The 19845-nt window shown below is 36.5% G+C and overlaps 2 protein-coding genes across 4 annotated transcripts in view; both read right to left on the bottom strand.

Moving 5' to 3' along the window:
* The window catches only part of CTDSPL2 (CTD small phosphatase like 2), a 68303-nt gene extending 60460 nt beyond the window's left edge, over nt 1–7843 (bottom strand). For both annotated transcript variants that reach the window (XM_060005149.1, XM_060005150.1), the window contains exon 1: nt 7409–7843. The gene's annotated coding sequence lies outside the window, so the exon portion shown is untranslated. The remainder of the gene's footprint in view (nt 1–7408) is intronic.
* Nucleotides 7844–16969: 9126 nt separating this feature from the next.
* Nucleotides 16970–19845, bottom strand: part of GOLM2 (golgi membrane protein 2) — a 112732-nt gene continuing 109856 nt past the window's right edge. For both annotated transcript variants that reach the window (XM_060005147.1, XM_060005148.1), the window contains one exon: nt 16970–18275. In XM_060005147.1, the coding sequence (XP_059861130.1) occupies nt 18205–18275 (71 nt within the window). In that variant the 3' untranslated portion in view covers nt 16970–18204. The remainder of the gene's footprint in view (nt 18276–19845) is intronic.

Here is a 19845-nt window from a genome sequence, read left to right as displayed (position 1 = left end):
CTGCTTTTTCTCTATACCTCAAATATTCCTTCCTTTCAACTAATTCTTATCCTCATCATTTAAAGCTCAGCCCAAGTACCATGCACCCCAATAAGTAACCACCCCCACATGCCCATGCCTGTGTAAACTGGTGATTATCTCTCCTTAGCTTTTAACAAATCGTACTGAAATAATCTATTTATATATCTTTAACTGCACTAAATTGTAAGAGTGTTGAAGGCAGAGATCTTATCTGTAACTCCAACAACCCGGTACACATGAAAGCTCAACCTTTGTTGAACTGAACTATAATTTTTCTCATTTCCCTCAAAGAGACAAGAGAATAGGGAAAAAAATATGTCACTGAAACACAAAATCCTCACTGCAGTAATCAATTCTTGCTCACAAAAAGAGCAAGAATAAAACTAAAAATATTCCTTCCTCATAAGATTTCCTTCCTTTTCACAAAATCCCTGACCCCAAGCAATATTTGATGCCAACAATTATGGCTGCAAATTGTCTTGTGCTAACAAGATTATAATAATGATACAAGCATAAACTCAGTTGATAATTCGCTGTTGAGGTCTTGAGTACACAATTTTCTATTAAAACAACAAAACAGCACATTATATATGAAGGATTCTTAACAAATTATCTAGGACTAATCTAATGTGCATTCTTTCAAACAAATTTTTGCTGAATAAAAGAGAGAAAAGGGAAACGAAAGTGGACAAAAAAATATGAATAAGAAAATTGTAAAAAGATCACAAATCAAACTTTAAAGGCAACAAAGTCTGGGTTTCCCCATAAAATTTAGGTATATATAAGTTATAAATTGCCTATATAAAGAAAATATGCATGCAAAGTTCTGGAGTAGGCTCCTGAGGGAGTTACTAGAGGAAGAGCCCCTGGACTGGGAGGTATCAGTCCTGAATCTATCACTAGTTAGCTGTAACACTGATTAGACACTAATTAAGTCATGCAATCATTCTAGCATTTCATTTCCTCAACAGCAAAAGAAGTTATTGGACTTCAGATCTATGCATTTTACTACATGTAAATTTTACCTAAAAAGAAAGCTGTCACAACAGGAGATGAGTCATTAATTAATCTGAGCTGTTTTCATCCTTCTATCACATACAACTTATCTAGAAGCACCCTAATTAAGACCAACACTTACTACATGTTAAAAAGTCTTCAGATCGTTCATCATTAAGGAAACAAAGACTAGACGACCCTTTTAGTCTCCTCTAGCTCTAAATTTCTGAGTTTGTTAATTTATATTCTATTATAAATGGTATCACTACTCAATTTACACTCATGAAAGAAAAAGCTAAAAATCACTGCCTTCGTTGACACCAAATGACAAAAGTATCAGTATCTGTTTTCACTATATTTCCAGTTGAATAATCTGAAATCAACAGGTTCAGATACTACAACTGTCCACTTTTACTCTCCTTCCTTTACTACTTTCCCAAGCCCTTCATTGAATGACTTTATAGAAAGAAGAGATTTCTTGGTCCCTCCCACTTATCACCTAATAAAAGTCAAAAGTCAAATAGGGCAGGAGGATTAAGTAGAGGAGGATTATATAAAGCATCAACTCCAAGACAGGGAGATTCTTTTCCCTGAACCCTGCCCAACAAAGTATGTGATAAAGTGGTCTTTTCAGGTTATTATTATGTGATACATAACTTTCTCTCCTTTTTTAAACTAGATAATGGAATTCTTCAAAAACTACTAACTATAAACATAATCAAAAATATTTGGGAAAAAAAACTGCTATTGAGTTGGGTTGATAAAATTATGGCTCTTTTTCCTCTTAAAGTTTTCTTCAATGAACAACAACCAAAAAAAAAAAAAGTTTTTTCTAAAACCATGGTCAATTAATTTTCTCTGGGTTGTTAGATTATTGATGACTAAAATGCTCAATGAAAATATGAAATGATTTTTTAAAGATGGCATTATTTCGTTTGTTGATCACTGAAAATACAGCCACTCACATACATGTTTTAAAATACTATTATCAGGACCCCAACTTAAAACTTTGCATGTACTCAGCAGAAATACCATTAGGGCAAAATCAATATTTGTTATGTACCGAATGAGACAGTATGTGCTTCTGCTGAGGACAGACTTGTATTTCTCTCACCTAAGCTTTAAAGCAACAGTAATTTGGAGATTGTTCTAATTTTAACTAACTGCAGTAAGTATAATGTACACATCTTGTAAAAAGAAGTATTCTATTACACAGCATGAAAGAAATTCATACCAATAAAACTTTATAACAAAATGTGCTATTTTAGAAAAAATATAGTTATGAATTCATAAGAACTGAGTACTATAATATTCATTAGAAACTTGTCAAAAGTACATGGGAGGGCTTCCCTGGTGGCGCAGTGGTTAAGAATCCACCTGCCAATGCAGGAGACACGGGTTCAAGCCCTGGTCCGGCAAGATCGCACACGCCGCAGAGCAACTCAGCCTGTGCGCCACAACTACTGAGCGTGCACTCTAGAGCCGGCGAGCCACAACTACTGAAGCCCGCGAGCCTAGAGCCTGTGCTCCACAACAAGAGAAGCCACCGCAATGAGAAGCCCACGCACCACAGTGAAGAGTAGCCCCCGCTCACCGCAACTAGAGAAAGCCCACGCAATGCAACAAAGACCCAATGCAACCAAAAAGAAATAATAAAATTTAAAAAATCATATTAAAAAGCTATTAATGAGATTAAAAAAAAAGCACATAGGAAACCTGTCACTCCAGTGTATCACTTTTCATCATATTACTATCCTTTCTATGGAATATATTCCAATATATGCAATTTTTAAAATTTACAGGAGTTACCTGTATACATGCAAGTTACAATGTACTTATTGGATACATTAAAGAAAATTTGAAGAATAAAAACGTGAAGTTAATTTTGGCAGAATTTTCCTAAGAATGCTTTTTAAGTAGTTCTCACCAAAATTGGGCAAGGGGAGAGATATAACTACTCCTTCAATAAAAGCTTCTATTTAAAGAAAATTAATTTTATATTCAACTTACTCTCAGGCCAGTAGAAATATGGAACTCTCAGAACACATTAAGTTGATAATAAAAGAATCAATGAGATGTTGGCAAAAAGGAAAAATAGTTATTAATTAAAAATCTTTGAGTACCTGAAATAATTTCCTACTATTCTTATTAATGCTACCTACCAAAGAAAAACTAATCATTATGATTGAATAAACCGAAGACAAAAAGTTTTAAGAAGAGTTTTAAGAATTTTTATCTAAATTACTAGTCAAAGAGGAGGTAAGATCATAATTCTCTAACAGAAGTGCCCTCTTGTTTGCTACTACTAAAAAAGTAAAATAAAATAAAGTAAAATGGTATATTACCAATGAGGGAAAAATGCATGATTGTTAGAAATGTGATTATATTTTTCAAATAATTTTTATCAGTACATCAGAAAATTAAAGGATTTTACTGTATAATTATCTTATTTAACAAAATACACTAAAGCAGGTACTTGTAAAGTCAGTGTGAAGTTAATCAATTTCAACTCAATAGAATAATCATATATATTTGGGGAACATCAGAAAGAAAGCAATTATTACTGAAACAAATAATCATAGTTGTTCTCAACTGAAAAGATACTTATTGGTTCTGTATATTTTTCTTTAACAAATAATACACTCTTCTTTTAATAAAATATATTTTGAATTCCTACTTAAACATTACTTTAACTGGTCAACACGAGAAACTTAAAATATCATGTCATGATGCTAACAGATTCTTAATATCCCTTTCTTATTTATTTTTAGCAATGATTCTGCCTTTTTAGTTTCCAATTTCTCCATATAGAAGTATTTAGTCCAAAGAAAGAAAACATTCTTCCTAAACTATATATAAGCCACTATTACTAAGTATAATCCCAATTATTTCTGAAGTATTCAAGTGCCTTCTATTAGAACAATTTTATGTTTCTTTAATCAAAGTAATAAACACAGTTCCTTGTCCTAAAATTATTATAGCTATTATGGAAACCTGACTGCTAGAACCTCAAGTCAAAGCACAGTTGATAATTCATGTTTAATCTAGATAAACTTCCTTTTCTATAATTTCTCTAAATGAATATAGGAGAGCCTATGATTACCATAAAACCTGGGGTCCCTAATATAGTTAACTGGCCTACTGTGACCTTATATTAAAGTTAAAAGACTTTTTATGTAAATATTTTACAACACTTTCTTTTTCAATGGCATTTTAGTGTTTTCCTTCACTCTTTTCTAAAAATATCATACTAAATGGGGACCTGCAGATGAGGTAAATAAACAAAAGGGCAGGCCAAAGCTATAAACAACGTTTGTCCTTAAGGTCCTACAATTCTTTTTGGGACCACACTTAGTCTCACTCCTCATTACTGTCAGTCAGATTCACAAGATTCCCAAAGGACCCCAAGAGGCCCAAGCTTCTCACTATAACTCTACTCCCACCATGCCTTTCTCCCTCAGACAATGTTCCTACATGCCACACCTCTCCTGATCACAGCCAATGCAAAGAAGCTTAATTCTGTTGTTCCACTGCCTCTGAACCCTCACCTGTTTGTGGTATCAGCAAATTTATTTGATAAACTAATCTGTGCTAATATTGCCAATAAAAGGCAATAGTTTAAAGTTTTCCTTCCAGAGAATTTGTAATTTTAAATGAAACATTTTAGAAAGAATTTCATAACACAAAGGAGAGACACAAATAAAGTTTCGCATTGGCAATTCTCAGATTATACCACACAGTCAACCACCTAGTCCACCTATTTGTAATGTAGATCCAATTATAATTTAATACAATTTAAATTAAAAATTAATGTAGTCATAAACCAGTAGTGAATATATGTCTGGCTTAGATATATGTCTCATGGCAAATGTAAAGTGGAAACTAAAAGTTGTACGGTTTTATCTTAAGTCCCATCTCTGTTAAATCTTCTCATCTTCAAAGTAGAGCAAATGACCCCTGTAGCCAATCCAGTTAAAATGGTCAGGTAACCTACACAAAAGAATTACTTAGAGAATATCATATATGAGGTCTTCTTAGAACATTTGGTATTTATGACTTAAAGTGTCTTTTCTACTTTATGCTTTCACAACAACTCAGTAAATTACAATTTAGTTAGATATTGTTTATTCAGACAAACCACTTTTTCTTTATCGCATTAATCGAAAAATCTCTTACGAATGAGATCAATTTATACCATTTTATTCAATCTGCAATTAATCCTATAGTTACAAGTCTCGAGTCTAGAACATCCTTTCTGAACAAAAGAGCCAAGGTTTTTTTAAAATCAGAATTGGATGGATTCTGCTAATATAATAATCTTGTGAGGAATCCTCTTGACCAGAAATCTCAAACATCGGATCAGCTAGATGAATTTCAGAAAGATAAAACACCCCTAATTCTTAATTTCTTGATAGTGAGAAAAGAATAACCTTACTAGCTCAAATGAAGTGTCCAAGAGACACTACGTAGAATACTATAAAACCCACCAATTCTATTTGGTTTTTCTATGGAATCCTATTTAGAACTTCTGTACAGCTACACGTCCACAAAGGTTAAGGACTATACCACTTAGAGCTTTCACAGCCTTTCAACGTATACTGGGAAGAATATTAAAAGAATCAAATGAATGAAGAATTAAAACAATTTGGAAGAGTTCTTGAAGACGAAGTCTACAAACAGTGCTCACTCAGCTATCCGTAAAACAAATTTTATTTAAAACATTAATGCTTCATAAACTACCCAAAAAGATCATTAAAGTACAGATAAAACCTACACTAGACCAATAATTTATTTTACATCCTTTTAAGTCAAATATTTGGCCCTATTTTTTAAACAAATTGACTGAGCAAGTATCCAGTATGCCCTCACCTCCACTTCCCACCCCCTGTTCTTTTGGTTTTGAAGATAAGTATGAAGTTCAACACAATCCTAGAAGACTGCTTCACCTAAGAGCTACATTTTGCCTTGACTTTCTTTATGACCTTGGCGGGGAATCTACTAAATGACAATTGTAATAATGTTTGTGTGTTCCTGTTTATTAATGAAATTTAATCCTAATATGCAAACAATAGTGAAGTCTTTTAAACTGAACCTAGAGAGCTGAAAGCCTTTGAGTTACAAACATCAAATGACGTGTAATGTGAACCACATTTTCAAAACTTAATTTAACTAGTTTAAAAAAAAAAAACTACAAAGGCCCCAAATTCAACAATATTGAAAAACAAATTCTGAAAAATACCAACAGTCTCCTTATTACTTCTCTTTATGGACAACTGGTCTGCAATGTGGAAAAGAACAAGAAGGAAGAATAAAAGTAGCTTTAGCCATTTCCTTGCTTTTATAAGGATAACAGCTGGACAACAAACGAAAACTTAAAACTTGGCAAAGAATGGGGAGAGAGTATATAAAGAAATCTACAACCTGAAAATTACGAAGATAAATCTTTTAAGTCACTAATTGTATACCTATGTTAGGCAGTAATCTTGGTATTGCCTTATTAGCATTGGAAAGGTAAATCCCTGCCTTGGAGGAACATCTACCAAGTACATTTCATTTCAGGATCTTAGTGCAGTTTACGAGCAGTATCTCTGTAGGTTTCCCTAAGGTACTCTAAAGTGCTTAACATCCTTCACACCTCCAGCCACCACTCAAGTGAGAAGTAAATAAAGACGATTTACTTATACAATTATTTACCATGGAATTCTAGTCAAGAATACAAAAATAAGCATCTATACAGGCATTTGATACCCAAAGAAAGTGTAGAATACGAAGTACAGTAAGATTCACCCTTAATTGACCACTACAGAAACCAGAGGCCTTCCACATGGGCTGTTCTTTACCACCACTCTTAATTTGAAAAAGCTAACAATGTCAACTCAACATTTTAACAGTAGACAAACAGAACTTAGTGAAATCTCTTCTTCCAGATCCTCAAAAGGTATTTATAAAAACTGAGATAGAGCAACGCCCTCCCCCCGCAAAAACACCCTACTAGAAAGAATGAAATGCCTAAAACGTCAGACGGGTCAAGGTTAGAAAAGCTGATCTAACCCAATTACCGGGAGGGACGACCACAGGTTTTCGGACTACGAACGTGAGATCGGGATGGGGGTGGGTAGCAAAGTGAAATCTAACCCCAGAAATCACAACACAGGCCGCAGCCTGAGAGCCGAAGCTGGCGGGAAGTGAGCTCCCTTTCTGTTCCCAGGGGAAAGTCCAGAGAAGAGCGGCTCCACACAGCGGACGTACGAGGCGCCAACAGTGCATGACTACCAAGACGCCGCAGCCGCTGGAGAACCCGGTTAAGAAGGGGAGGAGATCCCGGCAGACGGCCCTGGAAGAGGAGGACTAAGACTGGGAGCAGCGGCAGCGTCTGGACGAGTGGGATTACCTAACTGTGACGACAGAGAAGTGTCCTCAGGCTCCGGCGATGGTCCCGACTGCGCAACGCGTGGTGTCTTTCCCGCGTAGCCCGCAGCAGCAACAGAACCAGCTCCTTCAGCCAGTCGCCATTTCCCGCCTACCGACCTGCTGCACCGCACGGACGGGGACCCGGATGGAAAGCGGCCTCTCCGCGCAGGCGCTTTGACTTTCTCCTCCCCCTCCCGCCACAATTCCGCGAGGTGGGAGGGAAGGAATGCGGGCAGCCCCAGCGGCCAAAAAAAAAAAAAAAAAAAAGCCACCTCCCCCCGCAAAAAAAAAGCCAACAAAACAACTTTACTTCCGTGAAAAGCGTTAGAGTTCCTGCCGCCGGAAGAAACGCAGGAGCTCGAATTCCTGACAAAAGCAGAACGCAGGGCCCTGGAACGGGATGAAGTAACAAGGACAAAATCTATCAGGCTATGGCAGTGCCTGGGGGATATTTGTACTTTAGGGGCCTCCGTAGCTGTGTGTAGTGGTCGCAAGGGGAGTAGGGAGTAAAGCGTTGGGAGCGGAGAGGCGGGGACCCAAAGGACGGTTTTTTTCCTCCCGCTGCTAACGGAACTGTTTAGGCAGAACTGGGAGGGGGAGGGCGCCCTCGCCCCGGAGGCGGGGCTTAGGAACGCCTCGCGCAACCTGGCGACTAGGGTTTATTAACCCGGGCTCGCCAGGTGGGTGGAGCCGAGTGGGACCGGGTGGTACTAACGGCTTGGCGCGCAGGAGGAGGTAGTGTGTAGACAGTGCTGCCAGAGGCCAGGTTAAGACGAATCTTTCGTCTTTCCTGGGATACTGGTGGCCCCTGAAGATCCTCTTTCCACCTCGTTACCTAGAGGGCATAGCAGTTGCTCGTGGGTCATAGAGACCCACGCCACGCGTGTCGGCAGTGGTTCTGCTAAGTCAGATCATTCAGATAAATGGGTTGCTACCTGCAGGCCTGGTCGAAGGGCTGCCAACCTCACGAGGTGAAAATATATCAATCCGGAGCGTCCAGTCCTAGCTGAATGGCAGAAAACCAAGCGTAGTGATTGGTATCTGTCTACTAAACTCCGGACCACTCTCGTTATTCAATCAAGAAATATTTATTGTAAAACCATAATGTGTTAGAACCATACTACATGCAAGGGATATAACAGTGAACAAGGCAGACACAGACACTGCCTTCCCAGAGTTCACAGTTTATTGAAGAAGACAGACAAGTAAACAGAATTTAAATACCGTGTGATAAAATGACTACAAGAAGGAGTTCATGACAGGCCTTTGTAAGAGCACAGGAGGTCTGGAAAGGCTTTTCATGAGATGATATCTAAGTGAGACAAAGACTTGATGTTACAAAGGAAGAGTGTCTAGGTAAAGGAAACAAGAGATGGAAAAGTCCAAATATGAGATTGCGTTGAGCATTTGGGGAAGTTGTTCTGTGCACCGGGGATGGAGAAGTTGAGGGGAAGACAGTGGAGAGAGATGAGGCTGAGAGGTAGGCAGAGAACCTTGTGATTCTGGTTGTTGCTGTTTGAAAGTGTGGAGCAGGTGGGTTGTCTTCTGAAAGCCTTATATTCTACAGATCCTGTCTGTCAGAGCTCAGAATTCATTTGGATCCTAAATCTTCCTGCCACAAGAATGCTCTGTATGTGACATTTATTGAGAGCCCGTGGTATACAGCGTGTAGAACTGGCAACAGTCCACAAAATAATAGGTTACTGTAAAACTAATTGAAAATCAACAGATAATTACTAATTATCCAGTGTGTATTGTGGAAGGCAATAGAATATAAACAGTTACCCCAATTGATTACTAAAATAATTATTAAATCAGGTTAAAATTGGAAATATTTCTGAAGAAAAAATTCAAGTAGTAATTGTTTCAAACCTTCATTCCTAAAACTTAAGTAAAATATGCTATTTACAAAGCGCTTTTATATGCATTTTGATTCTTCCAACAACTCTGAGGGATAGGTAGGTGATATTAGTCCCTCCATTCTTTAGTTGAAGACACTGAAAATTTTTTTAAAGGGGGGAAGAAAAAGGGAAAAACAGATACCTTATCCAAAGACAAGTGCAGTCAGCTAGTAAGAAATACAATCAGGATTCAAGTCCTCCTCCTGCTCATTACATCACATCCTACTGTGTCCTATGACAGTGTTACTATTGTTAGATGTTAAGATTAGAAAGGTTACTGGTAGTAAGCCTAACTGCTTTTGCAATTTAGTTAACATTTTAACACCGTTTACATCCAGCAGTCACTTTCTGCTAGCCTTTTTTTCTGCAGCATCAAAAGATCAAATGAGATTATTTATGTTTTCCTTTCTCCTTAAATGGTAGTTGTTAATGTCATTAAGCTTCAATAGCCCTGCCCAAGATTTTAGAATAAAATAAAGGTTTAAAAATATGGACTTTAAAAAAAGTGTGAAGTATATTTAGATGCAAAGCATTAACCATAGGACAAAAATAATGCAAAAAACTAGTGGCATGTATCTGTTTTTTGGTTTTTTTAATAAATTTATTTATTTTTGGCTGCGTTGGGTCTTCGTTGCTGCGCGTGGGCTTTTCTCTTGTTGTGGCAAACGGGGGCTACTCTTCGTTGCGGTGTGCAGGCTTCTCATTGCAGTGGCTTCTCTTGTTGCAGAGCACGGGCTCTAGGCGCATGGGCTTCAGTAGTTGTGGCACACAGACTTCAGTAGTTGTGGCTCATGGGCTCTAGAGCACAGGCTCAGTAGTTATGGCGCACGGGCTTCGTTGCTCCGCGGCATGTGGGTTCTTCCAGGACCAGGGCTCGAACCCGTGTCCCCTGCATTGGCAGGCGGATTCTCAACCACTGTGCCACCAGGAAAGCCCCTGTTTTCTTTTTAAATTTAATTTAATTTATTTTTTTATACAGCAGGTTCTTGTTAGTCATCCATTTTATACACATCAGTGTATACATGTCAATCCCAATCTCCCAATTCATCCCACCCCACCCCCCACCTTCCCCCCTTGGTGTCCATACGTTTGTTCTCTACATCTGTGTCTCTATTTCTGCCTTGCAAACCAGTTCATCTGTACCATTTTTCTAGATTCCACATATATGCATTAATATACGATATTTGTTTTTCTCTTTCTGACTTACTTCACTCTGTATGACAGTCTCCAGGTCCATCCATGTCTCTACAAATGACCCAGTTTTGTTCCTTTTTATGGCCGAGTAATATTCCATTGTATATATGTACCACATCTTCTTTATCCATTCGTCTGTCAATGGGCATTTAGGTTGCTTCCATGACCTGGCTATTGTAAACAGTGCTGCAATGAACATTGGGGTGCGTGTGTCTTTTTGAATTATGGTGTTCTCTGGGTATTTGCCCAGTAGTGGGATTGCTGTGTCATATGGTAATTCTATTTTTAGTTTTTTAAGGAACCTCCATACTGTTCTCCATAGTGGCTGTATCAATTTACACTCCCACCAACAGTGCAAGAGGGTCCCTTTTCTCCACACCCTCTCCAGCATTTGTTGTTTGTAGATTTTCTGATGATGCCCATTCTGCCTGGTGTGAGGTGATACCTCATGGTAATTTTGATTTGCATTTCTCTAATAATTAGTGATGTTGAGCAGCTTTTCACATGCCTCTTGGCCACCTGTATGTCTTGTTTGGGCGTGTATCTGTTTAAACTGTTCAAAACTATGCTATATGAAAACATTAAAAATAATCCTATTTATCATTTAATCACTAAGTAATGTAATACAAGTATCTTGAATCTTCAACAGTCTTTCAGTAGATCCCTTATTCCAGAATATATGGAATATATATTTACCTTTTACCTGATATATAAGGCATGTGCACTTCAGAATCCATTCTAATTAATCCTATCTCTATGAGTTATATGTTTTTTATCACTCTTATAGCAACTCACTAAGAAAGTAATATTTATAATAAATATCAAAATATCAGAGCTGTCATCTAGCTCCAATTTTGCAATCACTTGATGGCAATGACCATCTAAAACATAACATGGTCAAAACTAAATTTAATTTTCTCTCAAACCTGTTTCTCAGTGTTCTCCAATTTACAGAATACAGTTTTTCTTTCTTATGTCTAACATCCAATCCATTGTAAATGCAATAATCTAAACCTTTGAAATATATCCTGAATCTAAACACTTTTCGTCACCTCAGCTACCTCCCTAGTTCAAGAACCATCATTGCTCACCTGGAATACTGTAACATCGCTCACCTGTAACAGTCTTTAAAGTCTTCCTGCTTCATTCTTTAACCTCCTTCAATCTTTCCAACACAGTAGTCAGACTGATCATTTTAAAAGTCTTTATAAATTTTCCATCACACTTAAAATAAAATCTAACGTCTTTACTATGACATGAAAAACCATTAGCTGACTCTTGGCTACCTCACTGACCACATTCCCTACCTCTTGTACTCCAGTCATATTGGCCAACTAACTGTTCTTTGAAAAAGTGTATTCTTGCATAAAGGGCTTTGTATTTGTTGTTTCCCCTGCCTCTAATTCTCTTCCCCCAGACCTGTGCTATTCAATAGCCACTAACCACATGTGGCTACTGAGCACTTGAAATGTGGCTAGTGTGGTGGAGGAAGTTAATTTTTAATTTTACTTAATTTTAATTAACTTAAATTTCAAAATTAATACTTGAGTGACTGCTTAACAGTGTTTACATTTAGGGTAATGAAAAAGTTCTGGAACTAGATAGTGGTGATGGCTGCACAACACTGTGAATTTACTTAATGCCACTGAATTGTACATTTTAAATGTAAATGTGCAACGGTAAATTTTATGTGTTTTTTACTACAAGGAGCTGAAAACTTAGGTCCACACAAAACCTGCACACAAATGTTTACAGTAGCTTTATTCCTAATTGCCAAAACTTGGAGTAAACAATATGTCTTTCAGTAGGTGACTGTGTAAAAAACGGTGGTACATCCATACTATGGAATATTATTCAGCTAAAAAGAAATGAGCTATCAAGCCATGAAAGGACATGGATGAATCTTAAAATGCATATTACTAAGTGAAAGAAGCCAATCTGAAAAGGTTATATACGGTATGACTCAAATTATATATACTATATGACTCCAATTATATGGCTTTATGGAAAACTCAAAACTTTGGAGACAGTAAAAAGATAAGTGGTTTCCAGGGGTTTGGTAAGGGAGGAGGAATAAGTGGAATATAAGGGATTTTTAGGGCAGTGAAACGATTATGATACTATAATGATGGATACATGTCATTATACATTTGTCCAAATCCATAGAATGTACAAGTATTAATCCTAACATAAACTAAGGACTTTAGCTGATAATGATGTGTCAGTGTTGGTTTATGAATTGTAACAATTTTACACTGGTGCAGGATGTTGGTGGGGAAAGCTGTGTGTGTGTGTGCATGTGTGTGCGCACGCAGTAATAGGGTATGTGGTGACTCTGCTTTCTATTCCATTTTGCTGTCAAGCTAAAACTGCCCTAAAAAGTAAAGTCTATTTTAAGTATGCTTGGAACCTGAGTATGTAAATATACTTATTCAACTATAAGTTTAATGAACTCTAAATACCAATAAAATATTTTCAGTGGCAATTTAGTGTCCAAAATGAGATGTACTGTAAGTACAAAATATACACTAGATTTCAGATTTAGTACAAAAGAATGTAAAATATCTCAGTAGTATTCTCTATTGATTTCATGTTGAAATGGTAATATTTTTGGTTAAATATCAGAATTTCACCTGTTTTTAAAGGTGGAGAAAAATTTAAATTATAGGTGACTTGCATTATTTCTATTAAGTAGTTTTGCACAGGTTATTCAAATGGCTTGTTCTCACACCACCTCTTCAGAAAGGCCCTCCCTGATTATCCTATCTAAAATAGCACTCTTCCATCACTATTTATTCAGATCTATTTTTCTCATAGCATTTATCACTGTGAGTATAGAAAATAATTATCTATCTCTCCCTCTGGCATATAAGCTCCATGAAGGCAGTGACTTTGTCAGTGTTGTATCCCCAGTACTCAGAACAGTTCTCTACTTAATAAGTAATTGAAAACATGATCCATGTTCTTTCATGACGGACTCTTTAGGCTTATGTGTTAGGGAATGGAGTGGACAGCATCTTGAATACTTAATAAATATTTGAAAAATGAATCCCAAATCCACATTTCAGGGTCTCTCAGCATTTCAGCCCTCCATTTCCAAACACTTACAGAACAACTACACTTGTATTGCTTTAAGTTCATTCTATTGCCATCTCCAATCTGCTATTAAACCCATCCAATGAATTTTTCATTTCAGTTATAGTACTTTGCAGTTCTAGAATTCCCATTAAGGTTGGGGAACTCCTATAAGCCGAGCAGCCAAAAAAAAAAAACAAAGACACACACACACACACACACACACACACACACACACACACACACACACACACACACACACACACACACACACACACACACACACACACTAGAATTCCCATTACATTTTTTGTAACTTTTGTTTCTGTGCTGAGATCCTCTATCTGTTCACTCATATTTTCATTTAATCTTTGAACATATTTTTAATACCAAGGCCATCTCAATTTTTCTAAATATGGATCACAATTTCTTGTGTCTTTGTACTTCTAGTAGTTTTCCATTGAATACCAGATATTGTGTATATCTTGTAGAAATTCTGAATTGTGTTATCTTCTTCTGAAAAGTGATGATTCTTGTTTTAGCAGGTACTTCAGTTACTGAGTGGTCACCTTAAACTAGTGTAGGCTTGGTTTTTTTTTTGTAGGCTTGGTTTTATGCTTTGTTAGTTCTTATCTGTGGAAAGGAGTTTCATAAGTTCTAACTTGGCAGGACTCAAATCTCCATACTCTGTCTCCCATGTCAATGGTGTCAGAGCATGTTATGGCAGTCTACAGTAGGTCTTACTCTAGGGCATGGTCTTTACTCCTAAGGTGCAACCTTTCTAGTGTTTCAGCTGGATGCCACAGTTGTTAAGGAGATTTGCATCTTGTCAGGCCCAGACACCCAATGTCCCTTAGCACTCTTTTTATGCCATCACTGCTTGACCTCTGGTATCTGTTCCATTCTCAAGTTTGTCACAACTGCTATTCAGTACACATGAGGTGGTTTTGCTATGGTTATATACAGCCTGTCCTCAGCCATGGACTTGTGGGGACCCCTATATGGATTTCTGGGGCCACCTCTCTGAATTGCTTCCTTCTCTGATGCCCCATCCCATAATTTCCAATATTTCAGCTGCTCCCCACTGTGATCTCTATCTTCCTGGCTTAGCACTCCAGCCTCTCTACACCGCTGGAAGCCCAGTGATTGTGGGGCTCAACTGCTTAAGTTTCCCTTATCTCAGAAATTTCAGTTTTGTGCTACCTGAAAACAGTTGCTTAATATATCTTGTCCAGTTTTATAGTTGCTCCTAATCCAGGAGGTCTAGGTAAGTTACTAAATCATAGCCAGAAGCAGAAGTCTCCCTTTCCTCAGATTTTTTGAAGTGGAACTAAGAGGAGGAGCCCCTTTAAAGTGGCAAAACTAGGAAAACATGACCTGCTAGAAATCTTGGTTAGAGCTTTGAGCAGGGGAGCTGGTCTGAGAGAATGAAGAACAAGTAGAGGGAAGCAGAAATGGGAGCTGGTGAAACAAGTTGGCAGCATTCAAGTCCTTGTTTCAATTGTCTTCAAGTCCAGGAGACACCTGCCCTATATGCAGTTTGCTTACATGGACCATTAAATTCCCTCTTTTTTCTGGGATAGTTGGTTTAATTTTCATTTGGAACCCTTAGTGAGGAGAATCTTTTAAAAGGAACTAGATGTATTCCAATTAGAACTGAATGTTGATGGCCCACATGTGATGTTAAGACTCAGTAACCTAAACTTTGGAAATGTATTTGTGTCACACTGTTTGTCTTATTAAAACCATACAGTAAGACATGTGAAAGAACGGAAGTTTCCAAGGTCAGCCATTATGGGAAGTGACTACCTCCCTCATGTTTTTGTTTTTATTTTTTTTTAAACATTCTCTGCCCTAATATTCTAGCAAATTTTGTTGTTACAGGATGATACAAATGAGAAGTCAAAAAGTCATACAATCTTATTTTTTTAAATAGAGGTATATGCTTGAGAAATGACTTTGAAGTCATATTTACATTTTCCCTGGAACCATCTTCCAATGTATATTTTATATTCTGCATATTCTCTTTATGGGTCAGTAACAAATAACCTAAACTTACGAGGTTCTCCCTAATCTTACCCCTTCCATACCTCTTTAGCCTCATTTGTCTTCTCCTTGCTCATGATACTCTAGCCTTACAACTGCAATGTTTCAGTTATGTGAAAACCTGATTATTTGGAACTTTATAGACCTTGGAACCTTGGAACTGTTTTATTTATAATAGCTCTTACCACTGTTTAAAATTATCTGATTCAAGTATTTACCTGTATATTGTCTGACTGCTCCCACTTGAATGTAAGCTCCATGAGAACAGAAACCTGGTCTACCTTATTTACTACAGTATTCTTACTAAGTAGAACAACGCTGGGCACATAGGAAGCACTCAGAATTTGCTGAATAAACTAGCATTACAGTAAACAGTGCTAGTGTAAAAATTTCTGCCATTCTAGTTTAGCTTAGCTTAAAATGAGTTCTAAATTTACTCAAATTTTAGTGTTAAAATCTAACTGCATCACATGAGTGTGATGTGTGTATATGTATCAGAATCAGCAAAATAGTAAAACAAGTTTAATTTTTAATTTATTAGAACCCAGTAAGTGATGGTTTTAAAAGCAGAGTTTCCATCAAATTAACACTTAATTCAGGGCAAAAATACATTTAAAAAACGTAAATCTTAAGGCAGAAGTAAAACGTTATAAAACCAGCATGTCTAATACAGACTGTAGAATGTCAGAATTTTAAGAGATTCACATAGTATTTTATAGCACTAAAATGTTAATACAGTCAAAAATATTATCAATTGATCCAAGATTTCTCAGTTTATAAAATGTCTAGACTGATAATTGAAGAAATTTTGCTGTGTAAGTAATAGCTACCATATAACCAAGTGATTGTTTTTATGACAAAGGAACTAAGGCAGGAAATTTCATGGTTTTCATTTGTAAAGATTTTACAGTATTAAATATAAAGTATTACTAGGAATTTGTTTTAGATTCATCTTCCCACCCTAACTTCCAAAAGGTGTAAATCAATTCCCTTTAACTCCACTTAAAAAAATCCTGTGAACTATCATACCTATTCATTATAGGCCTAACTCTACAGCAAAGCCATGAATTACTAACTTTGATATGGTAGAAAAAACAATTTTAGTAAGTCACTACATCTTTTCTGGGTTGCTAAATAATTTAAAACTGAAGTCTAAGAATTTCTGCACCTCCAATAATTGAACAACCTTTTTTTTGTTTTGTTTTTTTTAATCTCTGTAAGTTTGAATTTTGACTAGAACCTGAGTACGGGGTGGGGGGGAAGCATCTTATGTTCATGTGCAATTAACAGTAGCCCTTCTGAAACACAGAGTTAACAAGCTTAAATTTCTCATGATCAAAACCTTTTATTTGGGGGGAGGGGGATAAGATTTAGAAGTTCTTTCAATCAGAAAACAAGGATTAGCTAGCTTACACGTTCTACTGAAGTGTCAAAAAAGACAAATGCATTTAAAATAATTTTGTAAGTCTAGCAAATATGAGGTTTATGGGTTCTTAACTAACATATTAAGTAAATACAAAGGTTCTTCATGTTTATTACAAACTTTTAAGCTATTTTAATAAAATGGCTGTAGATCTCACTGTACTTCTACTTATCTGTGCATTAATAAAAATCTGTTAAAATTGCTTATTTAATACTTCTGGAAAAGTCTAGTCAAATAAGATCACTAAAACTACCAGAGACGCTTTGAAATACTGATTGCAAATTCATTTCAAGGTTGATTTAGCCTCTTTCAGAATCTGGCATTTAAATCATTAATATCTTCACCAACTTTAACTCTGAAAATATAAAAATTTTAGCCAGTAACGGTTAAACCGTACTGGTATTACCTGAAAAAATAAAAATTGAAAGTACATCATCGATCATGCATTTCACAATTTCATGAACTAAGTAAGGTAAAACTCATAAATATTGTTATGTCTTTGCAGGTTATCTCAGCTTCCATCAGGCCTCAGCTGAAAGCTCATCTGCCGAAACACATCATTACTCATGTAAAATAAAAAGAGTAGGGAAGTGATTTTGTACATTGCTGCCCAGTGTTTGGCTTTCAGGTTCCCCTCTTTCATGCAACTATTCTAGGTATGATTCTTTGAACAGCATGAGATGAGGGGTGGATAGAACAGAACACCTGTTGGGCTAACAAGCATGTATTAGTGTATTAAAAGTTTTCCAGTTGAATAATTGTTCTCTTTGTGGTTATGCTATGTGCAACATATAAACTGTACAATCATTTTTCCTGTTTGTCTATTTGTGGAAAGAATTAGGCTCAATAAAATGTAAAATATACATTAGTTTGCTTTAAATGCAAAGATTACAGTTTTGCTTACTTTGTTTTTGGCTCAACTGTAACATAACCCCAAAGTCTCTGCTTTAATAATACAATATGAAAAGTTCACATATGTACATGGGTACATTCCTTCATTTAAAATTTTCCTTAAATCTATCTCAATGTATCTTTACAACTGATACAACTGATCTTTACAACAAAAGTCAAAATCGACAAAGTAGAAATGATTCCATTTTACAGCACTTTAGGTTTTCTGAAGTTTTCCTTTACGGCTTAAAGGGCATCATTGAAATGTTGCTTTCCATAGTCTGCAGGATCCATTTGCAGTTCTTGTTCTTCATCATCTGTAAGTAAAATAATCAGGTATCAAGAATATTATTTTTAAAATCACTTACAGAAATCCAATCAAATAATCTCTCTCTTTTATTTTCTTCCTTCAGCCTTAATGTAGTTTTCTACTCGTTATCTTACACCTCTGTAAATGCTGTTCTGTTTCTTAGTTGCTTGGCAAATGAGTGAAAAGTCTGTAACTGTTTTGGAAAATCACTTAATTTTAACAAATCTTTTGATGATAGAGAAAAAAGAAAGAAGGGAAGGAAGAAAAGAAGAAAAGGTGGGGGGAGAGAGAGAAAGGAAAGAAGAAAGGAAGAAGGGAAAAGAAAGAGGATGAAAGAAATAAGTAGAGCTAGATAGCAAAGCTTTAGGATTTCACAAGCACTGAAGAATTGATCCTTTTATGTAAATATATTATTTCTATATAGATGAAAGTTAGTCCTTTAAATTAAAGCTTTGGTAGAAATCGTTCTTTATACATTTTCATGCCTTTAAAAACCAAACATTTTTTCTAATAGTAAAATTAATCCATAGTCATCAAGTAAAAATTAGAAAATAAAATAAAAGTTACTCATGATCCCCAAATTTAGCGTTTAAATGAATTTCTTTGCTATTCTGCAAATAGCTTACCAGCAACTTCCTAAATGGAGTATGTTAAAAAACAACCTTTTCTTTACTGAAAAGAAAAAAACTATCACACAATATTATTAGACACTAACATCCTCAAAGTCACTTTGAGTAGCTATACTAAACGACTCCATATAGTGCTTCAGAGTTCGACTTATTTGGCTATTGACAGGTTTTTCTGGGTCCTTCTCGGCTATCACCTGTCACTTCACTACTCTCAGCTTAACTACCAACAACAATTCTTCTCTTCCTTTCTAATTTTATAGTTATTTCTATCTTCAAGTTTTGAAATAAGACTGCTCAGAGTATTAAAATTAGTATTTTAATTAGAGCTTAAGAGGCTCCCTTTTTAGTACATCGTTGTTGTTTTTTTTGCGGCACGCGGGCCTCTCACTGTTGTGGCCTCTCCCGTTGGGAAGCACAGGCTCCGGACGCGCAGGCTCAGCGGCCATTGGCTCACGGGCCCAGCCGCTCCGCGGCATGTGGGATCTTCCCGGACCGGGGCATGAACCCGTGTCCCCTGCATTGGCAGGAGGACTCTCAACCACTGAGCCACCTGGGAAGCCCGTACATGGTTTTTAATGACATCTTTTGTCTCCTCCACAGCCTTAAAAATAACTTTTGTTACTTTCTGGTTCACAGTTACAATTACCCAATAGTTTAGTTTTTGATATATTGAAGTATTACTATCATAACTGTCTGGGTATATATTTTAAAGAGGGGTTGGATTCCAAATTCATATGTATACTATAGCTATCTCCAATCTATTCTTTTAGGTTTGATAGGTTTTCCACTCTCAGTTTCTCTAGTATATTGTATGGTAACATTTTGTTCAAGAAAGATGCCATGTGGTGTATGTACTCTGTACGTGTATTTGTATGTACCATGTAGTGTAAGTACTATGTGTAAACTTTCCATAATGATGTGTTCTTATTTCTTCTTTACATTTAGTTA

Source organism: Delphinus delphis, chromosome 2 (genome assembly GCF_949987515.2).
Source record: "Delphinus delphis chromosome 2, mDelDel1.2, whole genome shotgun sequence".
Taxonomy (NCBI): Eukaryota; Metazoa; Chordata; class Mammalia; order Artiodactyla; family Delphinidae; genus Delphinus; species Delphinus delphis.
This window is presented reverse-complemented; position numbering and strand designations above follow the sequence as displayed.